The 13,483-nt window shown below is 57.0% G+C and overlaps 1 protein-coding gene across 1 annotated transcript in view; it reads right to left on the reverse strand.

Annotated features, from left to right (window-relative positions):
- Positions 1 to 13,483, reverse strand: part of CACNA1I (calcium voltage-gated channel subunit alpha1 I) — a 111,689-nt gene that overhangs the window by 21,895 nt on the left and 76,311 nt on the right. The window contains exons 10-18 of the mRNA XM_040233258.1: positions 6,194 to 6,345; positions 5,211 to 5,396; positions 4,792 to 4,909; positions 4,036 to 4,191; positions 3,447 to 3,540; positions 2,597 to 2,799; positions 1,486 to 1,953; positions 1,034 to 1,134; positions 217 to 340 (exon numbers count right to left, since the gene is read on the reverse strand). Coding sequence (XP_040089192.1) covers positions 217 to 340; positions 1,034 to 1,134; positions 1,486 to 1,953; positions 2,597 to 2,799; positions 3,447 to 3,540; positions 4,036 to 4,191; positions 4,792 to 4,909; positions 5,211 to 5,396; positions 6,194 to 6,345 — 1,602 coding nt within the window. The remainder of the gene's footprint in view (positions 1 to 216; positions 341 to 1,033; positions 1,135 to 1,485; positions 1,954 to 2,596; positions 2,800 to 3,446; positions 3,541 to 4,035; positions 4,192 to 4,791; positions 4,910 to 5,210; positions 5,397 to 6,193; positions 6,346 to 13,483) is intronic.

Here is a 13,483-nt window from a genome sequence, read left to right on the forward strand (position 1 = left end):
AGCCAAGGGGCACCCAGGAGAGGCTTCCACTTCACAGTCCATGGAGGCGGCCCCCTCTCCAGAGGCATGCTCCTAGCCACACCTCCCTCCGTGGCATCTGGCCTCATAAGCTCTCCAACCCCCTGCCCCCAGCCTGGCATGCTATTCCACAGCAGGCCCTGGCAGCCTGTCCCTCTGCCTTATCCCCTGTACCACATGAAGGCCCCAGCCACTCACGGTGCTGCCAGCCTCAATCTGGGGCCGCTCCAGGGCGATGGTGATGCAGTTGAGGAAGATGAAGGCCAGGACGACATAGTCAAAGAGCTTGTGGGCAATGATGGTCTGACACAGGACCCGGAACCTGGGCAGGGTGGGCAGGGGACCACATGAGCGTCGGTTTGTCCCTCACCCTGGCCAGAAGGAAGGCAGAAGGCCCTGGCACACATGGGGACCAGGGTCTCCTGGAAAGCTGACCCTTCTCTTCTGGACACATCACAGGTGGCGATTTCACATCTTCTCAGGATGCCACTTGACCACACTGCAAGCTCCTAGCAGCCCAGGATGAAGGCTGCCCACCTAGCCTTGACACTCAAAGCTTTCCAAACACCAGTCCATGTCCCTGAGCCTTGTCCTCAGCCGCATGGACACACATGGCCAGATACCCTCAGCTCCTGCCCCCAGGCCTTTCCTCAGGCTACTCTCTCCACCTGGACCGGCCTCCACCTTCTCACACCTCCTTCTTCATCTGCAGAATGCTGTCTGCTTCCAAAGCCCAGCACAAAGGCCACCTCTTCCAGGAAGCCCTTTGATGCCCCCTCCAGAGGTCAGCACTCCAGGTTCTCAGAAGATTTATCCAACCTGGTGCCCAGCACAGGAATGGCTTAGGGTAGAGAAGATGCTCAGAAAAGCCCCCACCCGAAACCCTCCCTCCCCTGCAGGCTCTGAGGTATAAGTGACGCCCTCACAACGGTCCTGCTTGGCTTGGCAGAAATCTCTCCCTCCTAGACACGTCAACCTGCTACACTAAGGGCACCCCAAGCCTGGCCCTGCCCACCTGTTCTCTGGGGAGAAGAGGTAGACGGACCAGTCCTCGCGGACTTCACACCAGTCAGGCTTGTAGACGTCAATCATCTTGCGGACTCGGAAGCACAGAGTCTGGCAAGAGAAGGCCGCGGGGTCAGGCAGGTCAGCGCTGCCCAGAGCTGCTCACCTCCACCCATCCTGGCCATCTAGCAGAGTGTGGCCACTGGATGACCTCCGAACTCTCCTAGCAAGACCAGAATGCTCGCCCCACCCAGGGTAGGCCAGGAGGACTTCTGTGCCAGGGGTGGGCCCGCTCAGAGGTGGGCAGTCCAGGCCCCACCCCCTGCTCACGCACCTGAAGTCCTCTCCCCACGCCCATTTAGGTGGGGCCCCATTCAAGCCCCGCCCCTCGGCCCCTCCCTGTTCTATGCCTGCTCTCTACCTCGTGGTCCCTTCGGCTGCCCCACAGCCCGGCGCACTCACGTAGTCGATCTCCTCCTCGTCCTCCCCGCGATCCCGGCGGTCATCCATCTTGGTGAAGACGTCCTTGGCGATGCTGGGCATCCTGCCATTGCAGTCCTCGTGCCCGGGGGCCAGGCCCGCCGCCCTCCAGGCCGCCCGGGAGTGGGTGCCCACGGCGGGCACCAGCTCGGCCAGGTCCACCGAATCTCTGGTGTCGAGGGACAGCGTTCGGCGGTGGTGGCGGTGACGATGCGCCGGGTGGGGACCATGATGTGCGTGGTGGGCGTGTGGGGCGTGCAGGGGTGCGGTCCGTAGCGGGCCCTCGTCCCGGGCGCCCTCGCAGCCCCGGGCGCCGCCACGCTCAGCGGAGAGCAGGGACTCATGCTCCGCCGACGGTTGCTTGTGCTTGAGGCTGTTCCAGCTGGAGCGACGGCTGGCCCAGGCCCCGCTGCGGCCCCACGGCCCGTAGTAGGAGCTCCGAGAGCTGGACTGGGAGGAAGCCCGGGGCTCTGGTCAGCGCCATCACACACAGTCATGGCTATGACTGAAGGCAACCTGCATACCCGCTGAGGCCCAAAGGGGGCCACGCACCTGGCCACTGGGGCACAGAAGGGGCTAGACCCCAGGAGACCTGTCCCTGCTCTCTCACTCCATCCTCATCTTGGGACGTTTGGTCACCTCCACCCTGTGGTTCTGTCCCTCCTGCCACCTCATTTCTCATGAGAAAGGTACAGCAAGTTAGGGCATCTGCCCATTTTACAGGAAAGGAAACTGGAGGCTTAGAGAAGCATTCTAACTTGGCCTTGGTTACAAAGCTTGGCGGTGGCAGAGGCCAGATTGAAGCTCAGGTCTCCCCAACCCCGAGGCCCAGCTCTTTACCCTGCACATTGCTGCTAAGACCAAAACCCAACTCTACACCAGACCCACTGGCACTTATTCATTCATTCCTTGTTCCCTGGGCACCCAGGAATACCATGACATGGTCCTTGCCTGGTTTTGGCTGGGCAGTCTGGTGTCCTAAGCCTAGGTACCAGGCTGAGGCTGGTACCAGACTGGCAGACACATCTTCTCTGGGTCACTCAGCACACACCTGGCAGGAAGCAGCCATCCAGAACACCCCACAAGGACTCACCAGGGAGCGCTGGTCGTAGCTCACCCTCCCCAGTGACATGACACTGCTCTTGCGGGAGCCCAGGGCCATTAGCACGGGGTCTGGCTGCAGTGAGAGGCGGGGGGCGGATGCTGCAGCCCCAGTGGGGCCCAGATGTCCACCCAGTGGGAGATTGGGGTCCAGGTGCCCATTGGGGGTCATGGGGATTGGGCAGAGCTTGGGATCTGGAAGGTTCAGATAGAGACAGAAGGAGGGGCAGACAGGAGGACAGAACAAGAGCAAAAGAAGCCGTGAGATGAAGAAATAGACATGGACAGTAACAGAAAAAAGAAGACCTCCTCCACCAGGAAGTCCTCCTGGTTGGACCCCATTACACGTGCCTCCCCTATGCCCATCTCCAAGGCTTTCAGCTTTACTTTTGGATGAGTGAAGCCCTTGCCTTCCATGTTTAGAGGCCAGCTCTGGGCTTCACCCAGCATAGGAGCCTCACTCCTGTACTCATTGCAGGAAGAAGGCAGAACCTGTCTAGCCCAGTTGCTGAGGACACAGCATGGGCTGGGGGAGTTTCTTTCCAGCTGCCCAGAAGTACTCAATAGAACCCAGGCATCCTGAGGCCCAAAACTTTTCCTAACAGGCCAGCTGTGTGGAGGGATGAGGGTGGGCCACATGGCCAAAATTCAGGAGAGCCATGACTGTCACTGACCTTTTTAAGATTCAGCGTTTCTGTCTATTATAAACGTAAACAACAAACCACAGAGTTAGCAGTCCCGGAGCCTTGGCTTGAGGGGAAACTAGATGCTGTACCCTCTGCCCGCCTGGAGCTCTGGGGAAAAGTCCTGGCCTCCCAGGTGATGAGTGGAAATCTGGTTACCTCCGCTGCAGTCCAGGCCCTCCTGGAGCTTGTCAAACTCCTCCATGTTGGATGAGCTCTGGTCCTCGTCCGAGTAGGAGCGATTGGCATCACCCTGGGAGACCGTCCCTCACATTGGAACGAAAGTCAGTTTAGCCCTCTCCTCCCTCCTGAATTTTTCAATGGATGTTTTTACCGATTCCCCCCCGCCCCGACACACACACCATTTTACAGATGGGAAAACTGAGGCTCTGAAAAGGGAAGTGAGAAGCTAATGAGGACCTCAGCCAGAAATCCACATCTGCCTGACTGCAAGTGTCCCCCAAGCCTCAGAAAATGGAGCAGGCAGGATCCATCATCCCAGATCTTGGGGACTCGAGGATATCAGAGGCTTATTCTTACATCCCTGGGGGATAGGCAGGGGTCCTAGATGCAGCCTCCACTTGCATGCTTCCTGTGATGGGAAGCTCACCACCTCACAGGTAACACCCTCCTCTGGGGACCCGTTGCCTGCTAGATGTTTGAATTGCCGTCCTCCTCTATCCAGGCCCCCCCACCCAGTCTCATACAGGCCCCAAAGGGGTGCTTCCTCCACCAAGGCCACAGTCACCTCCGCCTGGAAGCCCTCCACCAGGATGGCCACCAGCAAGTTGAAGAGCACATAGTTGCCGAAGGTCATGAGGGCAACGAAGTAGAGGGAGGCCCAGGGGGAGGTGGAAGCCATGCCGTTGTAGAGGACGACGTTCCAGTCCTCCTGGGTGAGGATCTGTGAGGGGAGAGGATCAACTGCTTAGCCCCTGAGTATCCCCAGGCCCCAGCCCACTGGGTGTCCTAGCTGCAGGCACACAGCAGCCCATGCATACTTGTATACAGCATCCTCTCACACACAATCGTGCACACCCAGGGTCCTCGCATATCATAGCCACAGACCCAAGCGCATGCGCATGTGTGCACACACATGTGCACACACACACATGTGCACACACACACACACACACACACCCCTTGCTCTTCCTGCTGCCTGGCTTGCCCATACCCTCAAGGCCTGCATCACATACTCCTGCCTTAACACTTGCTCCCAGATGACCAGCGCTCCCTCCTGGCTGCCCCCACCCCCACGACCACAGTACCCATGAGGAAACGGTTTCAGGGAAGAATCAACCCTAAAGTCTCGGAGCAGGAGTGGACGCACAGGGACGGGCTCTGGGCGGTCAGTCCAGTTCTCACAGCCAGAGCTGCGGCAGTCTGGCCACTGGAGGCTGGGGTCGAGGGGCCTCTTGCAGGCTTCTGCTCTTCCCCAGACTCTCTAAGGCTGGGGACACCTCCAAAAAGTGACAGACACCCGTGGACACAGGCCGGGGCTCACCTGGAACACCGTGACAATGGCCCACAGCAGGGAGTCGAAGTTCTTCCTGTCGGGGACCGTGTCTCCTGTGTCCGTGCGCAGGCTGAATTTGCAGCCAAAGATGTGCATCCCAAGGATGCTGGGGGAAGGATGGAGGTGGCTCAAGGGGCTCACACACACACCAAGCTCTCTGCCCACCCACCCTGTTTCATTCTCAGAACAGCCCACTTAAGAGGAGAAGCACCAGAGTTGGTCCCATTTTACAGATGTGAACACTGAGGCTCAGAGGGGCAGGATTTGCCCAGAGATGAAGTGACAGTGTCAGGATTCACACCCAGGTCTGGGGTGCTGCGTGGAGAGGCTCAGTCACACTCCCCCAGGCCCCTGCCCACGGCCCTAGCAGACCCCGCGGGTGTGGCGCCAGGGTGGGCAGGGCTCACCTGAAGATGAAGATGAAGAGCATGAGCAGCATGCAGAAGGTGGCCACGTTGTCCATGGTCTTCATGAGCACCACGAGCTGGCGCCGCAGTGCGGGCATAAAGCGCACCAGCTTCAGCACCCGCAGCAGCCGGAAAGTCCGCAGCACCGACAGCCCGCCGTCCGCCTGCCCCACGATCTCCCAGATGCTGCGGCCGGGCCAGCAGGCAGGGCGGGGAGGGGAGAGAGGCAGGAGGGGTCAGCAGGACGAGGGCAGAGGAAGAAGCGGGGCCGGGGAGACGGAGATGCACACCTTCCATTCATACACTCGTTCACCCAACGGATACTGTCTGCCAGGTCGCTGCGGCTCCTGGCACCCTAAACCCAGGGCTCTGAACCTGGGTTCCATGGACCGCCCCCTTCAAGAAGTCTACAGCCCATGAATATCGCTGACCTCTTTTTGAGATTTAACATTCCTTTAATTATGAAGGTCAACAACAAACAGCAGAGAATTAATTAGCAGTCCCTATGACCCTGTGGCCAATCGAGATCACTGGTGGTTTTCTACCACGTGATGGCTGATACAGATATTTCCAGACGTTAGCTATGCTCATCCTTTCTCCGGAAAGTGGTTGTTATGGACCCACTACTATTGATCTTGATATTTAATTCATTCACCCAGAAGCACATCTATATTGATAAATCATACATTTTCAAATATTTTCATAACTGGTTTTCGGTATAATTGACTTCCTTTGAGCTTATGTCCTTCATTTACATTCATAGTTGGATGGCATCACTGACTCAGTGGACATGAGTTAGAGCAAATTCCGGGAGATAATGAAGGGCAGGGAAGCCTGGTGTGCTGCAGCCCATCGGGGTGCAAAGAGTCGGACACGACTGAGCAACCGAACAACAACAACTTCATTTACTGGCTGGGGTCAGTGCATTTAATCCCCCTCCCGCCTCGCTCTAAGTCCGCAGGCTGGGGAGGTGGGGTCAGCACCTGATGATGACGATGATGCTGTCGAAGATGTTGTAGGGATTGCGCAGGTAGTCGAAGAGCCCGAAGGCAGCCAGCTTCAGCAGCATCTCCAGGGCAAACATGCTGGTGAAGACCACATTGCAGATCTCCAGGATATTGGTCAGCTCCTCAGGCTACGGGGACGTTGGGGCAGGGGACAGGGACCCGGTCAGGCCAGAGGGCAGCCGTGCCTCCCCCACTCTGGACACCCATCAGCTCTCAAACCCCCAGGGAGGGCCTGGTTCTGCCACCCTGGCCCCATGGCCTGCAGGTCAGTGTCCTCGTTGGACCTCCATCCTCCCCCTGCACTTGGCCTCTGCATCGTCTCTGCTGTCCCAAGAGGGCTACTGAGACGAGAACACATGGGGCCGACCTCCCATCAATTGGGCAATGATGCCTGTACTGCTCACTGAGGGCCACATTATGATACCCAATTTACAGATAAGGAAGACAAGGCTCAGAAGGCAGCCTGAGGTCACACGGTTAGACAGAGAGCAAGACAGGAAGGCAAACCAGTGACTGCGGAATCCCTGTTTGCCCAAGACCCTAACCCATTTAGTGAGTGTGTACAGGTCCTGTCCTGTGCACTTCATAGGTATCATGTCACTTAGTCCTTCACAAGAGCCCATCTGTGTGCAGGTCAAGAAGCAACAGTTAGAACCAGACATGGAACAACGGACTGGTCCCAAACTGGGAAAGGAGTATGTCAAGGCTGGATATTGTCACCCTGCTTACAACTAACTTATATGCATTTCACACCATGTGAAATGCCAGGCTGGATCAAGACTGCCAGGAGAAATATCAATAAGCTCAGATATTTAGATGACACCACCCTTATGGCAGAAAGCAAAGAGGAACTAAAGGCCTCTTGATGAAACTGAAAGAGGAGAGTGAAAAATCTGGCTAAAACCTCAGCGTTCAAAAATCAAAGATCATGCATGGCATCCAGTCCCATCACTTCATGGCAAATAGATGGGTAAACAGTGGAAACAGTGAGAGACTTTATTTTCTTGTGCTCCAAAATCACTGCAGATGGTGACTGCTGCCATGAAATTAAAAGATGCTTGCTCCTTGGAAGAAAAGTTATGACCAACCTAGACAGCATATTAAAAAGCAGACATCACTTTGCTGACAAAGTTCTGTCTAGTCAAAGCTACGGTTTTTCCAGTAGTCGTGTATGCATGTGAGAGCTGGACCATAAAGAAGCCTGTGCACTGAAGAATTGATGCTTTTGAACTGTGGTGTTGGAGAAAACTCTTGAGAGACCCTTGGACTGCAAGGAGATCAAACTAGGCAATCCTAAAGGAAATCAATCCTGAATATTGATTGAAAGAACTGATGCTGAAACTCCAATACTTTGGCCACCTGATGCGAAGAGCTGACTCATTAGAAATGTCCCTGATGCTGGGAAAGATTGAAGGCAGGAAGAGAAGGGGACGACAGAGAATGAGATGGTTGGATGGCATCACCAATTTGATGGACACGAGTTTGAACAAGCTCCAGGAGATGGTGATGGACAGGGAAGCACGGCATGCTGCAGTCCATAGGGTTGCAAAGAATCAGACATGACTGAGCAACTGAACTGAACTGAAGAGCCCATTATGCAGATGAGGAGACAGGTTCAGAGAAGGCCAGTCCCCTGCCTGAGGCTGCACAGCTAGTACCTGGATTTGAACCCAGGCAGCCTAACTCCAAGGCTCTGCCCTTCGCCCCTCCATACCCAGCCCTCCCCCAATCTCCTTCCTTCCTTAGTAATTGCCTTCTCAAGACTGTGGGTGGCTGATACCACCAGCGCTGTGAAGGGCAGACAGAGGCCCTGCCCCTACCATGTGCCACCACGGCTTTCAGTACACTGGACCACCCGGTCAGTGGGGCTTACTTCACCCAGAGAGGTTGAAGGTCAAAGGGAAAGTCACTCAGTCGTGTCCGATTCTTTGCGACCCCATGGACTGTATATAGCCCGCCAGGCTCCTCTGTCCATGGCGTTCTCCAAGCAAGAACATTGAAGTGGGTTGCCATTCCCTTCTCCAGGGGATCTTCCTGACCCAGGGATTGAAACCAGGTCTCCCGCATCGCAGGCAGATTCTTAACCAGCTGAGCCACCAGGGAAGCCCCTGAAGGTCAAAGTCCCAGCTACTCAGAGAGAGACTAGCCCCTCTGTCCACAGACCCACCCTCTGCCCCTGGAGCTGTATACCTGCTAATTATTAGCAGCACGTGACACCCCTACACGTGGGACTACCCAAGGAATGCCAGTGTATTAAGCAAGCTACCCTAAAGCCACGGCTGGGGGTGGGGTTGCAAGTCCACCCTCACTGCCCAGGCCTCAGTTTCCTCATCCATAAAATGGGAGATGGAGTGAGGGGAGGGCTAAACAGGGCTCCAGCCCCTTCTCTCTCCACCCCTCTCGCCTCCCCTGGTTCTTCCAGGACTGATCAATTGTCTGGTCTCTACTCACCACCGGGTCAGGTTGTTCCTGCCCAAATCATGCAGCAGGAAAGGGCCACTTGTCAGGCCTGAGCTCAACCCCAACTCAATTACTGACACCTCAGCCACCCTGCGAGGCCACTGTTGTCATCTCAGTTTTACAGATGGGGAAACTGAGGCTCAGAGAAGGGAACTGCCGTGCTGAGTCACCTGGCAAGGCTGTGGCAGAGCCACCAAGTCAGACTCCACACTGCGCTCCCAGTCCCCACTCCCACCCCTGAACTCATCCATCCATCCATCCATCCATTCGCTCGTCCACTCTTGCAGGCTCTCCCCAGCGTCGGTCAAGGGCTGGGCTTGTGCTACCCAGGCCGGGCGGTGGTGAGCCAGTCGTGACATTCTTCCTGCCCTTGAGAAGTGCAGGCTCCACTGGCAAAGCCCATCGTGCAGCTTAACAAACCAGTCGGCAGGTGATAAAAACAGAGGGAAGTTGAAGGTGGTTTAGGCCATAGGGTCAGTGGAGTCTGGAGCAGCTTCCTGGAAGAAGTGACATCTCAAGGAGAGCTCAAAGCCAAGAGAGGGAGTGGGTAACAGGGAGAAGAGAAGGTGTCCAGGCAGAGGGATCAACTGGAGAGAGGGAGGGAGATGGGAGAAATCCCAATATCGGGTCCGCCTGCTCTGGCCCACCTCTCCCACAGAGCAACAGGGACTCAGGGCCTGACTTTGACTCCACTTGGGTCAAAAGGAGAAGAGAAAAAAATAGCAACCCAACTCTCTGCTTCCCGCCTGGTGCCTGGGAAATCTAATAAAACCGCCGGCTCCTCTCAAGGCCAGATCAAAGGAGAAGGCACCATTTCCATCTGTAATTACATTTGACTCACAAAATGGTCCCAAAAGGGGAGTGGGACCCTGAGAGAGGCCCTCAGAGCAGGAGGGGCTGGGGCCCAGCATCCCAGGCTGAGCCAGGGCCCAGATGCTCTTGAGAGTCACCAATTTCCCAGCCCGCCAAAAGGGAGATGAGAGATGTGGCTGCTGACAGTTCGTGACAGCGGTCACCCCACTCGGGGCCATGCACCGCACACGCGCCCGCCCACCCACAACCGATGGGAAGCCTGCCGCCCAGCTCTCCCCGAAAGGTCACCCGCTTCATCCCCTGCTCCCTCGCAACAGCTGTTTCTCTAGTCAAGCACACACCTGTTAATCTTTTTCTAATGGACCACCCATCACTCCTGTGATCATTTTTCTGGGAGACAGACAGGTGGACAAACCTAGACACAGTGAGTGAGAGACCAAGCGGGGAGGCATGGAAGAGGAACAGGGCAGCCGTCAGAGAGATGGACAGAGGGAGACTCAAAACGCAGATGGACAAACAGACCAATATGGACCCGGGAGTGAGAAGCCCAGGGTGTGGAGAGACAAGACAAAGAGAAAAACAGAGACAAACACAGAATGAAAGACTGCGATCGCGACACGGGGTAAGTCAGAGACAGAGCCAGCAAGTGAGAGTGCTGAGGCAGACAGACAGACGGAGAGACGGCAGAGAGGCGGCTGGAGATGACGAAGACCCGCCCAGGGGAAGGGGAGGTGCGGAAGGGCAGAAAAACCAGGTTACACCAGAGGTGGGAGGATGGAGGGCCGATGAGGGGGGCTGCAACCTGGAGGAGAGGCCAGAAGCAGAGGGAGATGGGGGCAGGGGCACGGCCGGCTCACCCCTGAAAGACGCCAGGCTTGGGAGGGCCGGCTGCAGGGGCAGACAAGGGCTCAGCTGGGCAGGAACCTAAGCTGCCCCCCAGGAACCCCTCGAGCCCAGCATCACCCCCATGACAACAATGCCAGCTGGTGTTGAAAACATCCCCATGGGCCAGGTGGCGCTAAGCACTTTCCATGAATTATTCCCTCAAGGCTAAAACAATATCCTATAGTAGCTCCATTTGACAGCCAGAAAACCTGAGACCCAGACAGGAGAAGTGACTTCCCTGGCCACACACAGTCAGCAGAAGAATCAGATCTCAAACCCAGGTCTCCTCCCTCTGGCCCGACACCTCCCCATGGTCCAGGTGGCTACACCCACCTCCCTGCCTTTCTGACTTGAGGCTCCAGTTCAACAGACTCACTACGCTGCTTATAAGCCTTCCATGTCCCCTTCCCCCACTGCCCTAAGGATAAAGCCAGTCTCAAGACCCTTCATGAATGGACAGCCCCCGGGCCTCCTGGGCTGTTTGCCCTGGCCTGTGCATATGCACCTTGAGGGCTCAGGAGGGTCTTCCATAGGAATACCTATGTTCCTGGTGCCTGCATTTGTCTCTTCTCTGTCTACTGAAATCCCAGTCATCCCTCAGGATCCATCTCCAGTGCCACCACCTCCAGGAAGCCTTCCCTGACTGCAGCCCATGTTGGTGTGTCTCTCCCCTAAGCCCCCACAGAGCTGGAATGTCAGGTACTAAGCTATCCCATCTTCCTCTTCCTAGAGCCACCCCAGATCTAGGTTGGCAGTGACTTGACTGGACTGCTGAAAAGAGAATAAAACCTATTCTGACCCATCCACTGATCTGGAGGCCTTGAATGCTGTCCCCTGGGAGCTAGAGCCAGTGGACATACCCCAGCTGGGGTCAGCCCTGCTCTAGGGAGGGCTTCTGCACCCCTGCCTTGCACTCCATTCAACCTGACCCTCTTTTTCCTATTTTGGCCGCACTGCAGCACATGAGATCTTAATTCCCCAAGCAGGGATCGAACCTGCGCCCCCTGCATTGGAAGGCAGAGGCTTAACCACTGGACCACGAGGGTAGCTTCTAATCCTCTTTGTGTTGTCCGACATGGTGACCATCCTCTAGTCTCAGGAAGGCCTTGCCCAGCTCGGGAGGAGTCATGGGCATGGTCAAGAGAGTGCCAGTAGAGGGTGGGGCTGAGACAGCCCCCTCCCAGGAGCGGTGCCTCCCCTTCACCTCCTATCACCCTTCTGGAACCTCCAATTCAACCTCAGCATCTCGGAGCCCAGCGCTGACAGTCACTCACCACGCCACGCTGGGCAAGCCAATTCACCTCTCTGAGCCTGTTTCCCCACCTGCCCAGTGGGGACAAGACACTCGCCCCGCCTTCCCTGGGGGCTGCTGAGAGGTCATACCAGGAAGAGATATGACAACACAGGAGAGCAGATGACGACAGAGGAATCTGGATGCCCAAGCCATCCCCACCCACCTGCCTGTCACGCAGACTCCGTCCCAGACGGTTCTGGGCCCCCTCCCCTCCAGGGCTGCGCCGGGTCGGGAGCAGACTTCAGCACCATCTGACCGCCTCGTGGGTCACACACAGGCCCCTGCCTGGCTGACTTCTGCTTTTCCCGGTCACCTCCTCCCAGGCCAGTCCGTGCACAGGGTATCCGTGACCACGAGAAACCTGGCGACACTCCTTCGTGATCTTGGCAGCAGTGAGCACCTAGAGGCCGTGGGCACCCCCGTCTCACCTCTCATCTGAGCCCCTGTGACTACACAGGGGTGGCCCCTTCACAGATGGAAAAGGAAAGTGACACCTGACCTCTGTCATGCCCTCGTCCCCTGCCACCCCTGCCACCCGGTGACCACACCAAGCTCGCCGCCTGCAGGGTGTGCAGCCGGGGCCATACGAAGGACCCCCCAGGACGCCTCCCCTCGGGTCCCCTCCCCTGAGGGGACGGGCCGCATGGGTTCCCCGGCCTCCTTTCCCGCTCCCGGCTTCTCTCCCTGCCCCTTGGCAGCCCTGGGCCACCTCTCTCTCTACCTACTGGCACCACCTCAGACGGGAGTTGCTCAAAATAGACTCGGGGGCGGATCGCTTCCTGCCAGCACCGTCTGGGATGGGAGCGAGGGGCGTGGAGCAGAGCTACCCGCGCCCCACAAGCAGCCCCTGTGCGGAGCTCCGCCAAACAATGGCTGCCGCTCCAAGGTGCTTTAAAGAGAATATTTTTAAAAATCTTGCCTCCCCCTCACTTCTTCCTTAATAATTTTTTTAAGCTCCAGACAGTAGCTGGGTAAACTCACCCCAAGGGTGGTGTAGTGAAAGTCGCTCAGTCGTGTCTGACTCTTTGCGACCCCATGGACTGTCCATGGAATTCTCCAGGCCAGAATACTGGAGTGGGTAGCCTTTCCCGTCTCCAGGGGATCTTCCCAACCCAGTGATCGAACCTAGGTCTCCCGCATTGCAGGCGAATTCTTTACCAGCTGAGCCACAAGGGAAGCCCAAGAATACTGGAGTGGGTAGCCTATCCCTTCTCCAGCAGATCTTCCCGACCCAGGAATTGAACCGGAGTCTCCTGCATTGCAGGCAGATTCTTTACCAACTGAGCTATGAGGGAAGCCCCAAGGGTGATGTAAGGTTCCAACAAAAGTTCACAAACCATTCCTAACTAGTGGGCACGGACTATGCGCCAGGCTTCTTAACGCATTTGACCCTCCCGGCTGCTCTGGGAGGAGAGGTTCGTGTGTCCACCTCCAGATGGGGCTACTGGCTGAAGGAGGCCAAGTGACTTGCCCAAGGTCACCCTGCTGGGTGGCAGCAGAACCAGGGGATGAAGCAGCAGGTTTCAGCATTCCGGTGGAAGACGTCAGGTTGGGGGGGGGTGGGGCAGGTGGTGTTAATACCTGCTGAGGATGGTGGTGAAAACTCAGTACACCAGGCTGGCTCAGGGCCTGGTGCTTAGTAGGAGCCAGGGAGCCAATCCCTATGAGGGAAAGGGCACGAAGTCAGGGCATCTGCTTGTGGACAAGGAGGCCAGGGAGGATCCTGTGAAGGGGCAGAGGGTGCCAGTGAGGGCACCCCAGCGGGGAGACCAAAGGGGGCCTGCAGCACCAAAGAGAAGAGGCCCCCCTCCCTG

The sequence above is a fragment of the Oryx dammah genome, unplaced genomic scaffold (genome assembly GCF_014754425.2).
Source record: "Oryx dammah isolate SB20612 unplaced genomic scaffold, SCBI_Odam_1.1 HiC_scaffold_29, whole genome shotgun sequence".
Lineage (NCBI taxonomy): Eukaryota > Metazoa > Chordata > Mammalia > Artiodactyla > Bovidae > Oryx > Oryx dammah.